Genomic DNA, 20,482 nt, shown 5'->3' with positions numbered 1-20,482 from the left:
CTTTAAATTACCTGATTTCTACTGTATTAGTATTTGAAAGCTTTTCTCCATAGTATTACTTTCAGCTGTCTCTTTTAAATTGGGGAACTGTTACCACCAGAAATTTTCTTTAGGGTTTTAGGAGCCATCCTTGATTTGGTATTCATTTGTCTCAGGGGAAGAATCATGTTTTGGCATTAGAACATTTCAGTAACACTTATTCCTAACAAATATTATATAATACTTCTGTGAAATTTTTAAAAGGAACTGAGAGATTCCATGGAGTGTCTAATCTATTTTGAGAGAAAGAAGGAAACAATCCTTCTTGCTCAACCACCAGTGCCTCACTGAAACATTGAGTAGCTCCTCTTGTTTTGTTTATTGAATAGAATGCTTAAGGCTCAGTTCAGAAGGTACATAACCAGATTTTAAAAGAAAAAATTGGTAATGGATTTTAAATTAAAGTTTTTTTAATCAAAAAAGTTTTATGAAGGATTTGGACATAGTCATAAGACAACAACTCCTTTCTTATTCTGAAAATTTGCTTGTTAACTTACAAACAGTAAGAAATCTCTCATACTGTTTTCCTTGGGAAAAAGAGTTAGACCTTGGGAGTCAGACACATGCTGCATCACGTTAATTATCCAAGTGAAGGACCCATTTAATGACCTAAAATTACTTGTGTGTAGTCTTTGTGGGCCCCCTTTTGTAAAGGACGGTGTTTACGCCACACGATGAACTTTTAGGACTTGCATTTTAAAAGGCCTCTCTGTGTCTGTGTTATTAATGCCTGTATCTAGCATTTACTGAACATTTCCTAGATCCTATTCTGATGGCTCCTGGGGCCCATTGGATCTCTTCAGCCTCCTCTGCTGATTTTCAGCTGCGTTAGTGACACTGAATTGCTTGCAGGTGTATGCCCTGAAATTGCTGTTTTCCTCTCCCCTTTATCCTTACTCTTTGCCATAGCTTCTTGGCCTTTTGGCTAAGATCAAGTGTACCCTTACTCTTTGCCTGGAGAACTCGTATGCCCTATTTTGGGCTCTGCTTTATCCCCTTCCAGAAATCTCTTTTACCCAGTCAGCTCCCTCACCTGTGCAACTTGCCTGTGCTGTGCACACCACATCAATACTATGCTGATATGTTCACATGTCCTGGAAATACTCTTACCTTGGTTAAACCTAACTGCTCACTCACTCCCTGCATTGCTAGAGAAAATCGCACAGCAAGGCAGATGGATGTCTTCCCAAACTGCTGCTCAGTTATTTCAAATGGCCTGTAGCCCTGCCTAGTAATGTTCGTGTTTCTCTAGGAAGTGCTCTGCTCATGGTTTGTAATGATATTTTCCTTCATTCTCCTCACTATTCAAACTTTTTCCCATGCTCAACCTCTCTTGTAAGTGATCTTGCCTTGTATTTCATGGAAAAAATAACCATCAGGTAGCAACTCCCCAGCCTCTCTTCATGAGATCTTCACACTCATTTGTATTGATACAGTACTTGTGTTCTTACTTGTTATTACACGGGAGGGACGGATCCCTCCTCCTGTGACAGGTCAACACCTATGCATGGGCACCATCTCATCTCCTCCCACCTTAGAAATTTGGAATCATCTTTTCAGGATTCTTCATGTGGGCATTTAGATGTTTTACTATCTTTTGGGTGTCTCCTAGTGTCTTAGATTTAGCATAATTCCTTAGTGCTTGCTCCTAGCTGCTTTTGCTCATAATTTTCCTATTTCAATAAATAGTATTTCTGGTATTCAGTTGTTCATGCCAGAAATCTGGGAGTGATCCTGGGAACGCCCACCTTTCCCACATTCAGTCCATCACCAGTTATTTTGATTCTATCTGCAGATATCTCTGAAAACTCTATTTTTGTTATCATGACCTTATTCCAGCCCCCCATCCTCTGTTATATGTACCATTCTAGAAGCCTCTTGGCAGGTTTCTCTCTTTCCATATTTTCTCACTTCTAATCTCTTTTTCTCGGAGAATCCAGAGTAATCTTTAAAAGATCTAAATAATCATTGTGTTAGTGCCTGGCTTAAAAACCTTCTGTGGCTTACATCATACCCAAAATGAAAGAACTCATTCCCTGGGCTCTCAAGGTCCTATATGTTCTGGTCCCTTGCCTTCACTCCTGTCTTTCCATTTACTTCTTTGTTCTTTATGTCCCGGCCACACTGGCCTTTTGCTATTTCCTGTAATATACAAATTTCTCACCTCAAGCCTGTACCTCTGCTGGGTTCAGGCTGAAAACAATTTCCCTTGCTCTCTGCACCCCTAATTCCTTCTCATCTTCCATATATGCACTTAAATGTCATTTCTCCTCCCTGCCTTTTTTTTTTTTTTTGGCATCTTTTAATCTCATTTTTTAAATTTACAGCCAAATTAGTATATAGTACAACAATGATTTCAGGAGTATCTACTCCTTAATGCCCCTTACCAATTTAGCCCCCTCCCTCAACCCCTCCAGTAACTCTCTGTTCTCCATATTTAAAAGTCTCTTATGGGGGCGCCTGGGTGGCGCAGTCGGTTAAGCGTCCGACTTCAGCCAGGTCACGATCTCGCGGTCCGTGAGTTCGAGCCCCGCGTCGGGCTCTGGGCTGATGGCTCAGAGCCTGGAGCCTGTTTCCGATTCTGTGTCTCCCTCTCTCTCTGCCCCTCCCCCGTTCATGCTCTGTCTCTCTCTGTCCCAAAAATAAATAAACGTTGAAAAAAAAAATTTAAGAGTCTCTTATGTTTTGTCCCCCTCCCTGTTTTTATATTATTTTTGCTTCCCTTCCCTTATGTTGATTTGTTTTGTGTCTTAAAGTCCTCATATGAGTGAAGTCATATGATACTTGTCTTTCTCTGACTAATTTTGCTTAGCATAATACCTTCTAGTTCCATCCATGTAGTTGCAAGTGGCAAGATTTCATTCTTTTTGATTGCCAAGTAATACTTCATTGTGTGTACTCCATTGTGTGTACATCTTCTTTATCCATTCATCCGTCAGTGGACATTTGGGCTGTTTCCATACTTTGGCTGTTGTTGATAGTGCTGCTATAAACATCGGGGTGCATGTGTCCCTTCCAAACAGCATACCTGTATCCCTTGGATAAATACCTAGTAGTGCAATTGCTGGGTCATAGGGTAGTTCTATTTTTAGTTTTTTGAGGAACCTCCATACTGTTTTCCAGAGTGGCTGCACCAGCTTGCATTCCCACCAACAGTGCAAAAGAGATCCTTTCTCCGCATCCTTGCCAACATCTGTTGTTGCCTGAGTTGTTAATGTAGCCATTCTGACAGTTGTAAGCTGGTATCTCATTGTGGTTTTGATTTGTATTTCCCTGATGATGAGTGATGTTGAGCATTTTTTCATGTTGGTTGGCCATCTGGATGTCGTCTTTGGAGAAGTGTCTATTCATGTCTTTTGCCCATTTCTTCACTGCATTATTTGTTTTTTGGGTGTGGTGTTTGATAAGTTCTTTATAAATTTTGGATACTAACCCTTTATCTGATATGTCACTTGCAAACTTCTTCTCCCATTCTGTTGGTTTCCTTTTAGTTTGCTGTTCCTTTTAGTTTGCTGTTGTTTCCTTCGCTGTGCAGAAGTTTTTATTTTGATGAGGTCCCATTTTTGCTTTTTTTCCCCTTGCCTCTGGAGACGTGTTGAGTAAGAAGTTGCTGCGGCCAAGATCAAAGAGGTTTTTGCCTGCTTTCTCCTCGAGGATTTTGATGGCTTCCTGTCTTACATTTAAGTCTTTCATCCATTTTGAGTTTATTTTTGTGTATGGTATGAGAAAGTGGTCCAGGTTCATTCTTCTGCATGTCACTGTCCAGTTTTCCCAGCACCACTTGCTGAAGAGACTGCCTTTATTCCATTGGATATTCTTTCCTGCTTTGTCAAAGATTAGTTGGCCATAAGTTTGTGGGTCCATTTCTGGGTTCTCTATTCTGTTCCATTGATCTGAGTGTCTGTTTTTGTGCCTTAAATGTCATTTTTTGGATGGAGCGCTCTTTGGGTAGTTTTTTCCTTATAAATCCTCTACTAAATTCCTCACCTTAGTTCTTTTCACCATTCGAAGGAATTACTAGAATTTGCAGCTACACGTTTTCTTACATGTTCCCGTATGCATCATGTCTTCCCTGCTAGACAGTAAGTTCCAGGAGGGCAGGGACTGTACTTACTTTGTTCATAGTTGTGTCTCCAGCACCTGGTGCTGAATGCTCAGCAGATACTTGTTTCATGAAATACAGGGTTTATTGGGATGACTGCTTGGAAAGAAAGGGGAAATCCTGTTTGGTACTTCATTGCAATGTTGTACATTGGTTAAGGTTAAGCTTGGACTTACATGATTTTGAATCTCTGCTCCTATCTTCTGTGAACTTGAGCACTTATTAGCCTCTGTGTTCCCAGCACTGACATGCTGGGCTGACTTCTTTCTTGAGTGGACCATCCACCCTGGAGAATGTATTTATATATATACTTATATGTAGGTTTATTCGGAAAAGGAGTAGGCTAGGCAGTGACACTGGTGCTAATAGAAATGCGCCTTAAATTATTGTGAGATGTTGTGTGTCAGATGGATCCCTTTAAAAACGTATGGCAGAACTTCTCATATCTGCTGGAGGCATTCCATATTGTTCTGAGTAGTTGGGATTCCTGGCATGTGCTTTGTCCCTGCTCTGTTCTTTAGGACAAAGGACTTTCTGGTTTGCCATTGTTGTAGGTCACATGGTCAACAACATAGGGAGGATAAAATGAATGTAGTATTTTGAAAGTGATCCTTTTCTCCTGACTAGTTGTTGCTCTTCTTTCTTTTAGTTCTCTGTTGCCCCAGCTCCTTGATAGTTAAGTTATAAATTCTCAGAGTGGGAGTGAGTGGAACCTAATTTGTGGCCTGGGGAAGAGAGTTCGAACTCTAGGCATCCCGAGTAGGCATAGTCATTTTTTGAGGATTCCCTATCTTGAGTAGGCATAGTCATTTTTTGAGGATTTCTTTGGGAGAAATCCTTATCTAATGGAATATTGCAAAGGAGCTTTTGGTTAAATTCAGAATCCTTTACTTTTCTAAGTAACTTAGTTTTTCTGTAATTTAAAGCTTGGATTTCTGGAAGCCTTTGTGTGTGTGTGTGTGTGTGTGTGTGTGTGTGTGTGTGTGTGTAAAAAGAGGCATGAAACTTCCTTGTAAAGTGTTGTGAAGTTTCCTTTTCTATTCTGGGTATTTCTGATCTTCCGGAAATACAGGGTGAGAAGACAACTACTCACCTGCATACTCTTCAGTGCATTTTCGTTAGGTAAATATTCCCTGTGATTTTCATTTTCAGCATTGTTTGTTGCATGTTCTTGTCTTCAAAGGAAAAGCCCCAAAGCAGCCAATAGAAGAACGAGGGGTTGGAGTGTGTATATGGCTCCTACCACATTGACCTCCTTCTGTACTGTTTGCCAGCATGCCCAGTATTTACTTTGCTGTGAGCTCCAGGGACTCTGCTTTGCATATACACCTTCAATCCTTATGAGTAATTTTCAGTCAGACTGAGTGTGTAAACTTGTAGCCACAAACTGAGTCCTTACATAATGTAGTCTGATCACTAGTAAAGGAATGTAATTGACTTGTAAATTTCTGAGGAGGGGGAGGGAAAAAAAATCTCCAACAGAAGTGTTCTGTTAATGAATGTGATAGACCCCTTTGTTGTTTAAAGACAACCGGCTTGCTATTTCCCTGAAGAAAGAGCTGTGTTGGGACTGTTGCACATTTCCCTGGCACGTTGCCCCACCTCCTCTTCCCTGAAAATATTTATGGAGATCCAGTGTGTTAATAAATTTAGAAGTCATTTGATGGTTGCATTGGCAGCGTGAGATAAAGTAGTTAAAATATGTTGTTCATTTTATTTCTGGGTGGGGTGGAAGAGGGAAATGAAATACTGACTTTTTTTTTTTCCTTTTTGGAAACCTAATACGATGTTCTTTTGTTATCATTCTCATTCTCTAGGCATTAAGTGTAACCGAAACCCTGATTAAACCTTTGGAAAAATTCAGAAAAGAGCAACTTGGAGCCGTAAAGGTTTGTGTCTAATTTGAGCACACTTGTACGTGGAAGATGGACGTCCCTCTGCTGCTTCACTGTACTCTTGATTCGCATTTGGCGGCTTGGAAGGAGATGCTGGAGTAAACCATCTGTTGTTTTATGTTGTAAATGTGCTTTTTCCCCTTGGGGGGTGTGAAATTGTAAACCAAACAAAAACACCTGGACGGGATAGTAAAACCTCTAGCAATCTTTGGCTACACCTTCCCATATAGAGGTTTGAAAATATCTTCAACCAGACCTCACATGCACTCGGAATAGAAGCATCTTACCTCTGTGGGGAGTACACTGATTTCCTCATACGCCTCAGTTTTATGGAGGAGTGTAGCGTTATGTGAGGGTTTAAGATTAGAAATGCTGCTACACCATGATGCCATTGAAACTAGGAAGAGAATATTAGGTTTGGGGGACATAATTTCCTTCAATTTAACTCAGATTTACTGAGCTTCTCTTAACACGCCAGTGTTGTTATAGATAGGTGCTGGGGATTCAGAGGTGGGTGAACAACAGCCCGCACTCAAGGATCTGGAAGTTAGCCAGGATTTCTGGGAACAACTTGGTGACTTTACCACAGGGAGCCTGAGATATATTTAGCAACTTCCAATACTAATGAGCTTTGAAATTATCCCAGAGAAATAATTTCCACCAACGTTTCCTGAATTTTGTGCATTCACCTGAGGGACAAAAAGTAACAATCATGTGTTGACTCTTTGGCTTGGCCCGGAAGAGAATAACATCACTTTTAGGTAGGGAAGAGAGTTTTTACATTTGGATTCTCCCCGCTCCCCACCAGTGGCTTGGGGTTGCGAAGCTTTTTTTTCTTCATCTTCCTAAGCAAAATATTAAAATGGTTTTGTACAAATAAACTTTGTGGCTTCAATGACTGTAGCTATACAGATGGGCCCAAAGAGTGCCAGCTTTTTAGTTGCTGTTTAAAGAATCATTTCTCCTGTGATTTGTTAAAATATTAGATACATTTCCTTTTAGCATACTATTTTACCTTTTTAATGAAGGGCTGTGTTTTCAGAGGAGATTAGTCAGGCACCCTCTAAGTCCTCTTCCTGGATTGTTTGTGGAGTTCCGTGAAGCTGACTGTGTCTTCTGGATTTGCAGCAGGACACTGGAGGTCTCCTTTCACACCTGTGACCTTGGGCAGATAATTGGCTTTATAGTTCCTTATCTGTAAAAAGAGAGATTTGGGGATTTGACTGCTCTACTTTGTATTTTATGACTCTGTTTTCTCTGATCTTGTCTTCTTTAGGCTGTTTTAAAACTCGAACACCTTGACTGTTTGTTTTCTAACACTTCATTAGCAGGTACTGAATGTAAACAGTGTCCGTTTCTTATTAATTGGATGATGGTGGTGGTGAGTGAGGATTATATTATGGAAATGGAAAATGAATATGACTTAATATATTTTCTTTTTTATTTGCCATCCACCCTACTGGTTTTTGTTTGTTTTTAAGTAGGCTCCATGCCCAATGTGGGACTTGACCTCACAGCCCTGATAGACTATGTTCTAGCAACTGAGCCAGCCATGTGCCCCCCTCCTGAGTTTTTATAAATTTCTAACCTTGAATTTTCTATTGACTGACTCCTTCTCCCTCTAAAACTTTTCCTGTTTCTGATGTTGTACTTGTTCAGAGTATATATCCAGCAAGCACCTTGCAGAATAGCTTGCCATGTTAAAAGAAGTTATTTTAATAATTTTAGTCTATGCCTTGAGTTGTTTCATGGCCAGATTCCATCCTGAAGTCCCCCCTTTTTTTTATTCCTTCATTGTTCACTGTCTTTAAGTTTGTGAAGGATTTATCGTATGTTCTTGTTCAGTACAGTGTGTGTGTTGGCTGTCATACTATGGATACTATTTGAGGAGGCAAGTCCTTGTGGGTCACAGGGAGAAGGCCTTTTTTACTCAAAGTTTTATATGTTAAAGAATAGAGAATGGTGATGTTCTAGGTTATATAGTGCTATGTAAGCATCTGTCTCTAGACGTTCAGTGTTTAAATCTAGATTGTTCTGTGTTGAAGAGAAAAAGGCTGTGCTTTCTTTATTTACTACCGGCCTCCACTCTTGTCTTAATATATAAAGTATCTGATAAATAACCTATTCCACTGATAATTCTAGAAGAGGGTTTGTATAAAGGTTTGTAATCTGGATCCTTGGTTTTCTACATCTGTACTTCTTGAATATTTCATCATGTTTTGACAAACCTATATTTTTATTCACTCGTTAATTGGGACACTTAAAAATAACTTTATGTAAGTTAAAGGTCTTTTTAAAAAAGCAGTTTTTATGTGGGGATTAAAAAAAAAGAAAAAGCCTTTAAAAGTTGACCACAGCAGAATGTTTCAGATCTCCTTGTTAGAATGTGGATCTTCTCTTTCTCTTCTCCTTCCCCACCTGGTGTGTCCTACCCTCTGCCTTTCAACTGGAGCTGTTTCTGCTCTGTTCACTCTTAGTTTCTCGGGTTTCCAGAATCTCAGTGACGTGTTTAATTTGTGGTTTTAATATGTCTGAACTGCTAGGTTTTTGCAAGCTGGATTTTTTAAAAGCCCCGAGCTATTCTTTTCTACTGTTGGCCTCCATTTGGATTTGTTCTCCTTCCGTCATATCTGTTTGGTTTGGGCTCATTCCTTGGTTCTTGGAGGTTCAGCTGATTTTCTTCCATGCTTGCCAGGTTCTCCTGTCTGTTGGAAAAATTCCATTTCCCGTCGCAGGACACAGGTCCTTCTGTGCTGTGTCACATGAGGTTCCTGTTCAGAGTTCCCTTCACAGCCTCACTCAGCTTTTACTTCCTCTGCAGCTCTTTCCTTTCCCCAGGGGCTTGTCACTTACCCTAGTGTCTGCACAACACTTTATCCAGAGCCATCGCTCATTAAATGTCGAATTAGCCACTTAGTCAAATTAGGAAACTAGTATGGGCACCGAACGACATAGGAGCCTAGTAGGCCGTTGTGTAAACTCTGTAAGAAATACCCCAACTTGCTATGACGTACATGGGGAGAATTTAAGATTTCTCTTGTAGATATTGGAACAATCCAGTAATGAAAATGTGGCCTCATGTAGGTGGCAGCATGCATGCAAATATCAAACAGATGCAACTAAACTATTGATAATCGAGCCAACTCAAATGCTAGTCTGGAAGAGCCAATTACTATTTTATTCACTGGAATAAAAAAATGTAACCAGAAGGGTTGAAAAAGATGTTCACTTCATACATTATAACTTACAGCCTCAGCCTTTCAGAGACCCTTGTGCCAAATTTCTTTTATATTTCTTTCCAAGATTATATCTAATGACTAAATATTTAATAAAAGTTGACTTCCTGAGATTCTGTAAATGACTGCAGTGAGTGAATATGAGTGAAAAGCAAATCTACTTAAGTAATTTCTCAAATTATGTTTGACAAAGCAGAAAAAAATGTTGACTTAATTACATTTTTTTCATTTTAGTTATAAAACACTTACCAGCACCTATCATAAGGGAAGAGTCCCAGTATACAACTATGAATTAAAACACTAGTTGGCCTTCAAGACATGGTCAACTCTGGGTGTGGGGGAGATGCAAACAAAACAAAACAAAACCAAAACAAAACACTAAAAAGTGCTATAATTGAGGTAAGCATAGGTGCTCTGGAACATGCCCTATTGTCTCAACTTGGAGTGCCAGGAAAGTCTTTCAGGAAGACCTGCTTCCTTCTTGTTTAATCCCATTTCTGCCCCTAAGCTAGCTGTGTGGGTTCGGGCATTCATGTTCTCCAGCTCCATGATCTTTACAATGAGGCTAATGACCCCTGTCTCAGAAGGTTTTTGTGAGGATTAAATGAACTTGATAGTGTATTTCCCATGCCTCCAGAGGGGCCTGGCCTACATGGTTGCAGTTTATCTTATTATCCCATTTATGGCTTGCTCTGTGTCAACTTGCCAAACAAGAACCGCTCAGGTTTTTGTCTACTCTGCATGCTGTAAGCTTCAGAGGTGACATGCCAGAGTACCGTGGCTTATGACCCTCCTGGCCAGGTAGTGCGAAGATGATGGATAGGTGAACCCTGCACAGTAGCTCAGGGTACCCGTCAACTTTGTCATGTTTGGTGCCACTGCAGCCACAGGCTTCCTTCTCTCATCCTCTGACAGATGTCTCCTGGGTGTGGAGTTAGGTGCTGGATACTGTGGGGGAGGGAAAGCTGAATTCTCATTTCTTTGGGTAGGCTGCAGGGACTTAGAGAAAGGGGGAGAGTGAGGTTGGATAAGGCAAGTGAGTTGTCAAACAGGGAGAGGTGACATTTGGTGCAGAAGTTAAGGGAGGGTGTGCTGTTTTCACCACCATTGAGTGGTAAGGGGGCGCTTCATGGACGAGATGGCATTTTTATCTGGGCTTGCAGGATGTTGGTAGACCAGGGGAGGGTAAGAACAGAGATTACAGAACTCTTGGGTATCAGGCTTGGACATCAGGATTGCAGTTTAAAAGGTGTTCCTGCCAAGTATATGTGTAATATGAATCTTGTTTCTTGCATGGGTGGTATTCCCCCCCCCCCCCATCTCCTTACTTAAATAAGGGAGGAAGAGTTGGAATCTCTAAGAAAGTATTTAGTTCTCCAGACTAGTCACGCCTTATTATTTTAATGTTTATCGTTGTAAAATAAGCTCTTTCATTTCCTCATCCCAGGAACTTTGTAAAATAACCAAAACATTTTTAAAAAGTTATCTGGTAACTTTAAAAAGTTCCCCCCTCTTTCCAAAGCAAATTCTAATGCTCTAAAGAAATGTGGACAATTCACAATCTCAAGCTCTTGTGAATTCTTTATATATTCCTAATTCATTTTTCCATGGAAATACTAATATGTGATTTTAGCAGAAAATTGCTTAATCTTAAGAGTGTTTTTATGTATTAGGAATATTTCCTTCTTTTCTTATATATTAATTGCATCTTCTCCCTGCTTTGTCGTTGGTCTTTTAGCTTGTCTTTTGTGTATTTTTGATATTTAGAAGTTCTCATGGCTTCTTCCATTTCTTTTTTGCTTAAAAAGTATTGTCTGTTGTGAGATCTGATGAAACTGTTCTCTTTTATGGCTTCATTTTTTACTCGTGACTCTTTAAATCCATCTGGAATTAATTTTGATATGAGACATAGTTCTCTATTTCCAAGTAGTTAACTAATTATACCAACACCATTAGTTGAATAATATTTTTTATCCAGTGATTTATGATACAACCTTAAAAAGTATGTTTACTTCTAATATATTTAAAATATTAAGTTTTGTTTCTTAGGTTTCTGAATTCCCTTTACCATTTATACAGCATACACCTTATTTGGTTTCACTGTTGTTTTTTTTTTTTTAATGTTCAGTTTTGAGAGAGAGAGGGAGGGAGGGAGGGAGGGAGAGAGAGAGAGAGAGAGAGAGAGAGAGAGAGAGAGAGAGAGAGAATATGAGTGGGGGAGGGGCAGAGAGAGAGGGAGACAGAATCTGAAGCAGGCTCCCGGCTCTGAGCGGTCAGCACAGAGCCCGATGTGGGGCTTGAACTCATGAACCATGAGATCATGACCTGAGCTGAAGTTGGCCGCTTAACCCACTGAGCCACTCAGGTGCCCTGGTTACACTATTTTAAGTAATAACTGTTCTTTACTTTTTTTGGGGGGGGGGGTTGAGGGGGTCGTGGGGCATGGGCATAGGTTTTGTAACCAATTACAAGCTTTCAGTGAATCATAGTTAACCTGTAAACATAATTTTGTTTGTCTTACTCATGTTAAAATGTAAAAACAAAAAAATGATTGCCACTATTTTATTTTTTTTAATGTTTGTTTATTTTTGAGACAGAGAGAGAGCATGAGCAGGGGAGGGGCAGAGAGAGAGGGAGACATAGAATCTGAAGCAGGCTCCATGCTCTGAGCTGTCAGCACAGAGCCCAATGCAAGGCTTGAACTCATCAACTGATGAGATCATGCCCTGAGCCGAAGTCAGATGCTCAGCCGACTGAATCACCCAGGTGCCCGGTAGTCACTATTTAAAACTCACTGGGTTTTTCGGCTGTTCCAGAAAAATCAGATGACATGGCTTGTATACTAGCCTATACTCCCATGTGTAACACAAAAGCCATATGAGCACAAAGAAACAATACTACCCTGTAATGGCATTGAGAACAAATGCAAGAAGAAATAATTTTATTTAGGTCTTAAGATTTAAAAACAAAACACAGCAGCATTTGTATAACGCCATACCACATGTGGACGAACGCATTTCCACTCTCGTTGGTGGGTGGAATGTTCTTTCTTGGCTGAATTCTTTCTGCATAAAGCCTTTGATACCCCCGCTTTCTTTCATTCTCAACTTTACCCACGTGTTAACTTACAAACCCCACTGCTGCTGAGTGTGCTGGGTGTTTTGACTGCTCTTTTTAGCATCACTGCTTCCTTTGTCCTGTTCTGTGATTCTGATGAAATCAAATGCGTAAAAATATTTTCAGTGTTCCTGGTAAGTACGAATCTGCACTAGGGAGCATTTTTTACTACACGATCCTGCCTTGCGGTAACTGTGTGGTGAATGCAGCGGAATGCCTTCTCTTCCTGTTTTGTTTGAACGTGAGAAACATGCTCAGAGAACGCTGTGAGGCTGGTGCAGTCACAGTCCTAAGTGGCCAGGACGAGAGCTGGTTTTCTCACACCAGATCCAGCATGCATTCCACCCTATCAGCTTGTTAAAATAGTGGAGATTCTGAAACAGTGGCCATATGTTTGTTTTACTTTATTTTTCTGTGAGTCACCAAAATAGTTGATGAAAACTGTAGTAATAAAAAGCAGAAAAGAGAGTAACTGTGTATTCATGCCTTAAACTTTTTTTTTAAATAGTTGTAAATGAAACCTAGAGAGCATAAGAAAAAGTGCTTCTGTGTCAACAAAAGTGTGACTGTTGTCACACGTAGGTGATCCATAGGGTCACAGAATTTTAGGATTGGATCTAAAAATGAGCAAGTACGAAAAAAAAAATCCCTGACTTCTTCAGTAAGAAAACTAAAGTTCTGTGTTGTGAATTTTTTTTCAAAGTTGTGTAGCTAATTTGTAATTCAACTTGGAATAGAAATGGGAAGAAACATCCGTTCTTGAGACTGACTGCCTTCCCTCCGTGTGGGATGAGCCAGCAGAGGCTCTGTCCTAGGTTCCCACAGTTTTTGTAGTTCCATGTCCTGAAAAAATAATGACAAATGTGAAGAAACAGACTTCTCACGTGCTTTGTTCAGTCTCTTTGCCTAATAAGAAAAAGATCATATCAGAAAAGATGGGAAATGTTCGTTTTTGCTTTAGAAAATAGAAGTTGGAAAATAGGGAAGAGAATGTTCCTTTCCAGGAGCCCTTGGAGAGTTAGGGAGAGTTTGAAGTTAATGGAAACATTTTGAGGGCATGAGGACATAGTGTGCTCTCGTTGGTGCTCAGAAATGTTTATTAAAAATCCACTTAAATTGGCAGAGGAGATCGTCTGTCTTTTCTGTATTTAACCATTAGGATACTTGTTTTCTCAAAAAGCTTCTATCGACAAAGGAAGCAAATGCTGGTTCTCGGCAGTACCTGAGAGATGTTTGTAATGCTAATCACGGAGTCTCAGTACAAAGGTGTCAGTGTTTACCTTATGCCCTGTAGACTGATCTATTGATACATATTCTGAATAGTGTTACAGAAATCACTGGGAAAGTTTGGGAAAGGAGATGATGTTTCTGATCAGAGGGTCTTATTGTTAAATTCACACTGGACAATGAAAATCTTTCCCAAGATTTTTCCCCCCCAATTGTGATGATGCTTCCTTTTTTTATGTAGACTAAAATTTACTCAGTTTTAAAAGAATCCCATTTCTATGCCAAAATCTGCACAAGTTTGCTGTTTTAACCCTGTGTTCTTTTTTATTATTATTTCTTTTAATGAGGGACAAGTGACATGGTGTTAATACTAAGCACTTAAGTATGAAGAGTTGAAAACTAATGTGCTCGGTAAAAAGCCCATTAAAGGAAAAAAAGAAAAGATGAGTGACTCTTTAATCCTAACGCTGCTTTGATGATTCGTAAGCAGTGGCATGGGTACAGATAGATTTTTCAGATAGCTTCCTCACACTCGGTGGTACTTTATTTATTTTTAGATACTATTCATATCTTGAGCTTCCTAGTAGATAAACTTTGCGCATACATTTCCCCTCCTGTTTAATCATAGTTGTCTGTGTTTTCTGACTTGTAGGAAGAAAAAAAGAAGTTTGACAAAGAAACAGAAAAGAACTATAGTCTAATTGATAAGCATTTGAATTTATCAGCCAAAAAGAAAGACTCACACTTACAAGAGGTATTGTTTTTATTTTTCTGTTAATTTGTTCCTAAATTCAATGAGCAGTGCATGTCTTTTCCATTTAAAGTGTGCTTTTCTTTTGTGAACTTTTCATCTAGGGATGAAAAAAAACCGAAGAGGTAATGCCATGAATTAAGGGAAAAAAAAGTTCTTGTGGAACAAGACGCAAAATAATGAATACATCTTACAGTGATTAATTCAGTATAGATTCATAGTATTAACATTTTTGATTCTGAGTATATTTTCACGGGAACAATTTTATCCAGCGTTACTGAAGAACGGGTGTATTATTTTGGGGGGAATAGATTCATTAATTGGCTTTCAAGACTGTGAAGAAATGAATTTAATAAGCTCATATACCATTTTGTTTTAATGTGAAGGCAGCATTAATCTTATGTAATGCTGAAGATTCAGGAAGTTCAGCTTCATTGGAAAAAGAGCATCTGCTTTACTTGTGGTAATAGACTCATTTTTTTTTTTTTTTTTGGAGGGAGCCATGTGTAAGGAGAAAGGAATTTATATCTTATCTCTCATTTTGTCTGTCTTTCTCTTTTCTAAATTCCCTGGCACTTGTGTTTTCTCACTCACACACTTGAATGGAAACTCAGTGGTTTGCAATTTGGAACATATGTTTTCATTAAAAATAATGCTGTTTTGCAGCTGTTGGGATCTTGACTCATCCCACAACAGTGTGATTTTTTTTTTTCTTATTTGTTTATTTTTAAACACCTAAGGAATCTGGGCATAATATAGCATTATAACATACTTTTACTGAAGTATCATCAAAATGACGCTAATAACATTGGCTCTAGCATAAAGCTGGTTTATATTTAAATGTCAGATATTTAGTTGCACACTGTGTGTGTGTGTGTGGTCATTTTGACATTCCCCACATGTCACATTTACTTTTTCCTTTTTAATAACTTTGACATTTGGATGGCGTTTGGAAGTTTATAAAAGAGAAAGGAGCTTTTATACCATTTAATCCTCACTACAATACTGTAGGTAGGTAGGGCTCCAGTCTCTCCTCGTTCCACATTGTGTAGAAAACCATCCGGTTGTTCCATATGCTCCCTCTGCCCATTTTGAAATGACAGCTGTTGTTTTTATAGACTCTCCTAATACCAGCAGCATTCTACCTGTCTTTTGCCCTTATCTCTCTTTTCAGAGATCCTGAAGGGAATTTCATGCTGTAAGTAAATGTCCGTCTTCACTGGCTAATTAGGTATCTTACTCAAGCCGTTGCTTAGGCAAAATCTTTATGGCCATCCTTGGCCCTTACTCTCTTACCCTACATCCAGTCTGTTGGCATATATTGTCTGTAGCTTCCGGATATTCTCAGAATATGGCCACTTCTACTCCCCCCCGCCACCCCCCTACCCCGGGCCCCATCTCACCCTGGCCCATGCGGCTGGCATCTCTCACATGGATTACTGCAAAGCCCTCTTAATTGGTCTCCCTGCTTCCACCAAGATATTTCTACAGTTTATTTTCTATACAGCAAGCAGGGTGAGCCTTGATGTTGCTGGTCCTCCCCAGACCCCCCACTAATAGCTATCTGCGGAGGCCCAGGGCCCACCCTCCTGTCCTTGCACCCACACGGGCTGCTTTGCTCTGGCTGGGTTGGGTCAAGCATCCTCTGCGCTCAGGGCCATTGCTTTTTTGTTGTCCTACTGCCTGGTACGTTTCCAGCCCAGACCTGTATGCCTCACTCCTCTCCATGTACTCTCTGCTCAGAGTTCACCTTACTAGAGAAGTCCCCCACCGTCTTAGTTAAAGTGTCCCCCTTATGCTGTTTTAATTTTTTCATATTCTTACAAACATTTGACATACTAAATATTTGGTTGTTACATGGCTTCTTGCACTATCTTGTAAGCTCCTTGAAGGCAGCGACATTGTTTTATTCAGTAGTCTGTCCTTTACACCTAGAATAGTACTAGTCAGGGAGTAGGCAATAAATACTGAATGAAGAAGGATCAAGTTGCTTGCATAGTGAGCTAGGGCTCCATCCATTTGATCATTTCCAAAGATAATTAGACTCCAGATCAGCAATTTGAAGAGACCCTCAAGATGAATAATTTTAGTTTCATTTAAACTGTACATTCTGCCCTATCTTGCTATTTACTCTTTACAAACATACAAACTCCCACTTGAAACAGCTTTCTATTGCAAACGTGAAGGCCTTTTTTGGGGGGGGTTGCTCTTTAAAGGGAAAAACTTAGATTTGGATTTTCGTTGCTTTTGGCATTGGCTTATGTATTGCTAATCTTTAGTGAACTGAGTTGAGGTGCTCAAGAGGTTTATAAAGTTTGCTGAGAGTGGTACTGAACAAAGGCATAGAAACTTGCATCATTTATTCTTTCTCTTTGTCTCAAATGAAAGTAACAGGTGACGATTGTTGCAAACACCAGGCTGGCTATTTTGGTAATTTTGTTAGGACCATTAGCTGTAGTTCTATGTTTATTGAGCACAATACCTTCTAATTCTATCCCCCTCCCTAAATTCTAATTAATATTTACACTAGAACGAGTATCAGACATTTGAGAAAAATCTAGTTCTGTTAATTTTTGAAGTGTATTTTTGTTTTTTGAGCGGTCAATTGATTATATTTCAGTATATGTGACTGGAGGAGTAGATCTTGTGAATAACTTTGCAGGAGAATGGTCTGTTCTTGTTACAAATACTTATAGAAGGAATGGCCAGAAATTGGGTGATGGTCAAATTGGAATTGTTAAAAATGTCACTTTTGCTTGATATTGTAAAAAGTACAGTCTGAATGTGTGTTTTCCCACACTGCCCAGCAATAAGCTCGCTACTGACACTATCTACCTGAGACGGCATCAGCCCAGGGGGTTAAGGGCTTAGTCCAGAACACTGTCCCTTTTTAAGATACCAGTTGCAAATCAAGGTGTTACCTGTGCTTCTGATCTACTTGCTATAAATTAGATGATCCTATGTCCCCCTCCTTGGGTTTGATTCATTTCCTGAGTGGCTCACAGAACTGAGATAAAACATTTACTTAACTAATTTATCGTAAAGAATAGTATAAAAGATTGAGATCACTAGCTAGATGAAAGGGTACACACGGTGGGGTCTGGAAGGGTCCCAAGCATAGAAACTTCTGTCCCCATGGAACTGGGGTGTATTACTCTCCAGGCACATGCATGTGCTTACAGACCTTGAAGTTCAAGCGTTTTTACAGAACTTCCTAAGTTCTTTGCCAGAGGTCAGTAGGTGGGACTGAAAGTTAAGTTCTAGCCCTCTGATCATTTAGTCTTTCTGGTGCTATCTAGAGGCCCCACCCTAAGTCATCTCAGTGGCATAAACTCCGGAGAGGCTCTTTATGTATGGCAAAAGATATTCCCATCTCTCAGGAAATTCCAAAGGTTTTGGAAGCTTTGTGCTTTATTCCACATATAGTGATTGCCTTCCAGACTTGAGTCAGGCTCTAAAGGACTGTGCTGCTCCATATCATTAGGGTGCCCTTGGCATTGTTGTAAATGACAGGTTATGGGCAACCCTGGGGATTTTGGTGATCTAATCACACGGTGCGTGGCATAGTGGTTATGGATAACCAGAATACTAGGGGTGTGTTAGAGGTTGACCATCAATGAATGCCAGGGTGATTGGAATAGTACAGACAACCAGGTGAGAAAATCTGAAATAAAGAGCCTACTTGGCTAAGTCTGATCCTTGTGTAATTTTCTTGAAGGACATTTCCCAGTAACCAAACATGAGGAATCTACCTGGAACTCTTCACATCTTCATTTTATTAAATACGAAACAAAATTGCATCCCTCTCCCCGCCGCCCCTGCCCCAGAGTTGTGTCTGCTAGCTACTGGTGGCTGAACTTTCAAACTCTGGTTATTCGAGGCATAAAAAAGATGATTTTGATGAGTATTAAGTAGAAATTCTCATTTTAGCTTAGTAGCTTAGTAACATAACACTCTTATATAACATTCTACTTGAAAATTCATTTCATGCTAAAAAATTTTTTTTTGCCATGATACTTTTTCCCTCCAAGATGAAAAAGATTGTTGTCACATTTCCATACCATAAAATATATGCACTTAATGATTTTCAAGGGCACAGTTCAGTGGCATTAAATACATTCACATTGTTGTGCGACCACCGCTACCTTCACATCTAGAGCTCTTGTCATCTCTTAATACTGAAACTCTGTGCCCATTGAATAAAACTTCCCCAACTCCCTACCCCTATCTCCTGACAACCACCCTTCCACTTTCTGTGTTGGTTCTAGGTAGCTTATAAAAGTGGAATCATAGAGTATCTGTCCTTTTGTGACTTGCTTATTCACTTAGCATAATGCTTTCAAGGTTCATCCATGTTGTAGCACGTGTCAGATTTTCCTTCCTTTCCGAGGCTGAATAATATTCTACTGTATATGTATATATATATCACATTTTGTTTATCCATGTATCTGTCAGTGGATACTTTGCTTGCTGTTGCCTTTTAGCTATTGAAAATAATGTTGCCATGAACCTGGTTAGATAAATCTTTTCGAGTCCCTGTTTTCAGTTTTTATGAGTATATACTGAGAAATGGAATTGCTAGGTCACGTGATAATTCTGGTTTTAATTTTTTTGGAGAACTGCTATGCTGTTTTCCAGAGTAGCTTCATCATTTTACATTTCCACCAACAGTGCATAGGGTTTCAGTTTCTCCATATCCCCATCAACACTTGTTTTGTTTTAATGTTTTTAATGTTTTATTATTTATTTTTGAGAGAGAGAGAGAGAGTGTGTGAGCAGGGGAGGGGCAGAGAGAGGGGGAGCCACAGGATCTGAAGCAGGCTCCAGGCTCTTGAGTTGTCAGCACAGAGCCTGACGCGGGACTCGAACTCATGAACCATGAGATCATGATCTCAACCGAAGTTGGATGCTTAACTGACTGAGCCACCCAGGTGCCCCTGTTTCTTTCTTTCTTTCTTTCTTTCTTTCTTTCTTTCTTTCTTTCTTTCTTTCTTTCTTTCTTTCTTTCTTTCTTTCTTTCTTTCTTTCTTTCTTTCTTTCTTTCTTTCTCTTTCTCTCTTTCTCTCTTTCTCTCTTTCTCTCTTTCTCTCTCTTTCTCTCTTTCTCTCTTTCTCTCTTTCTCTCTTTCTCTCTTTCTCTCTTTCTCTCTTTCTCTCTTTCTCTCTTTCCCTCCCTCCCTCCCTCCCTCCCTCCCTCCCTTTCTTTTTAATAGTTTTGTTGTTGTTTTCCTAGGCGTGAGGTGTTATCTTGCATTTGTATTTCTGTAATGATTAGTGATGTTGAGCATCTTTTCAGGTGCTTCTTGCCATTTATATATTTTCTTTGGAGAAATGTCTAGATAAATACCTTTAAAAGTAAAATTGGCCAAATTAAGAAATATGTGATGCCTTGTAAGAATGGTTTCTAGGCTGGCCATTCCTTCCCTGCTCTTCCTCCATGGAACCTGCTCCTCCCATCGTGCCCTTCTAGTTAGACCAGATAAGCTGGAACTTTGTTTTTTTTTTGAACAGTCTCCTGACCATCTGGTGCCTGTTTACTCCCAGAGGATGAGACATTTTGAGGACTTAACAGCCTGACTGCCTACAGATGGGCTTCAAGCTCTGGCCCAACTTTTGAGAACCAGGCTCTTTTCTTTTTTCTTTGATTGAAGTACAGTTGACCTACAATTTTACATTAGTTTCAGGCACAACATAGTTATTTGACAGCTCTATACGTTATGCTGTGTCCACCATAGATGTAGCTACCATCTGCCCCCAAACAACACTGTTACGGTGCTATTGACTAGGTCCCCTATGCTGTACCTTTCATCCTCGTGACTTACTCATTCCGCAACTGGAAGCCTGTACCTTCTCTCTCCTTCACACGTTTTGCCCATCCTCCTCACCTCTCTCCCCTCCAGCAGCCGTCGTCTCGTTCTCTGTTTTTATGGGTCTGTTTCTGCCTTTTTGTTTATTTCGTTTTGCTTTGTTTTTTAGATTCCACGTATACATGAAATCATATGGTATTGTCTTCCTGTGTCTGACTTATTTCACTTAGCCTAACAGCATCTAAGTCCATCCATGTTGTTGTAAGTGAGAAGAGCTCATCTGTTTTTATGGCTGAGCAGTAGTCCATT

At 39.8% G+C, this 20,482-nt stretch overlaps 1 protein-coding gene across 4 annotated transcripts in view; it reads left to right on the top strand.

The window, feature by feature from the left end:
• ARHGAP10 (Rho GTPase activating protein 10) overlaps positions 1 to 20,482 on the top strand; it is a 323,575-nt gene that overhangs the window by 98,126 nt on the left and 204,967 nt on the right. For 3 of the 4 annotated variants that reach the window (XM_006930835.4, XM_003984958.5, XM_045055781.1), the window contains exons 4-5: positions 5,959 to 6,030; positions 14,269 to 14,370. In XM_006930835.4, the coding sequence (XP_006930897.1) occupies positions 5,959 to 6,030; positions 14,269 to 14,370 (174 nt within the window). The remainder of the gene's footprint in view (positions 1 to 5,958; positions 6,031 to 14,268; positions 14,371 to 20,482) is intronic. The other variant, XM_045055782.1, reaches the window with a different exon arrangement.

The sequence above is a fragment of the Felis catus genome, chromosome B1 (genome assembly GCF_018350175.1).
Source record: "Felis catus isolate Fca126 chromosome B1, F.catus_Fca126_mat1.0, whole genome shotgun sequence".
Lineage (NCBI taxonomy): Eukaryota > Metazoa > Chordata > Mammalia > Carnivora > Felidae > Felis > Felis catus.
The sequence above is the reverse complement of the archived record's forward strand: the minus strand, read 5'-3'. Positions and strand labels throughout refer to the sequence as shown.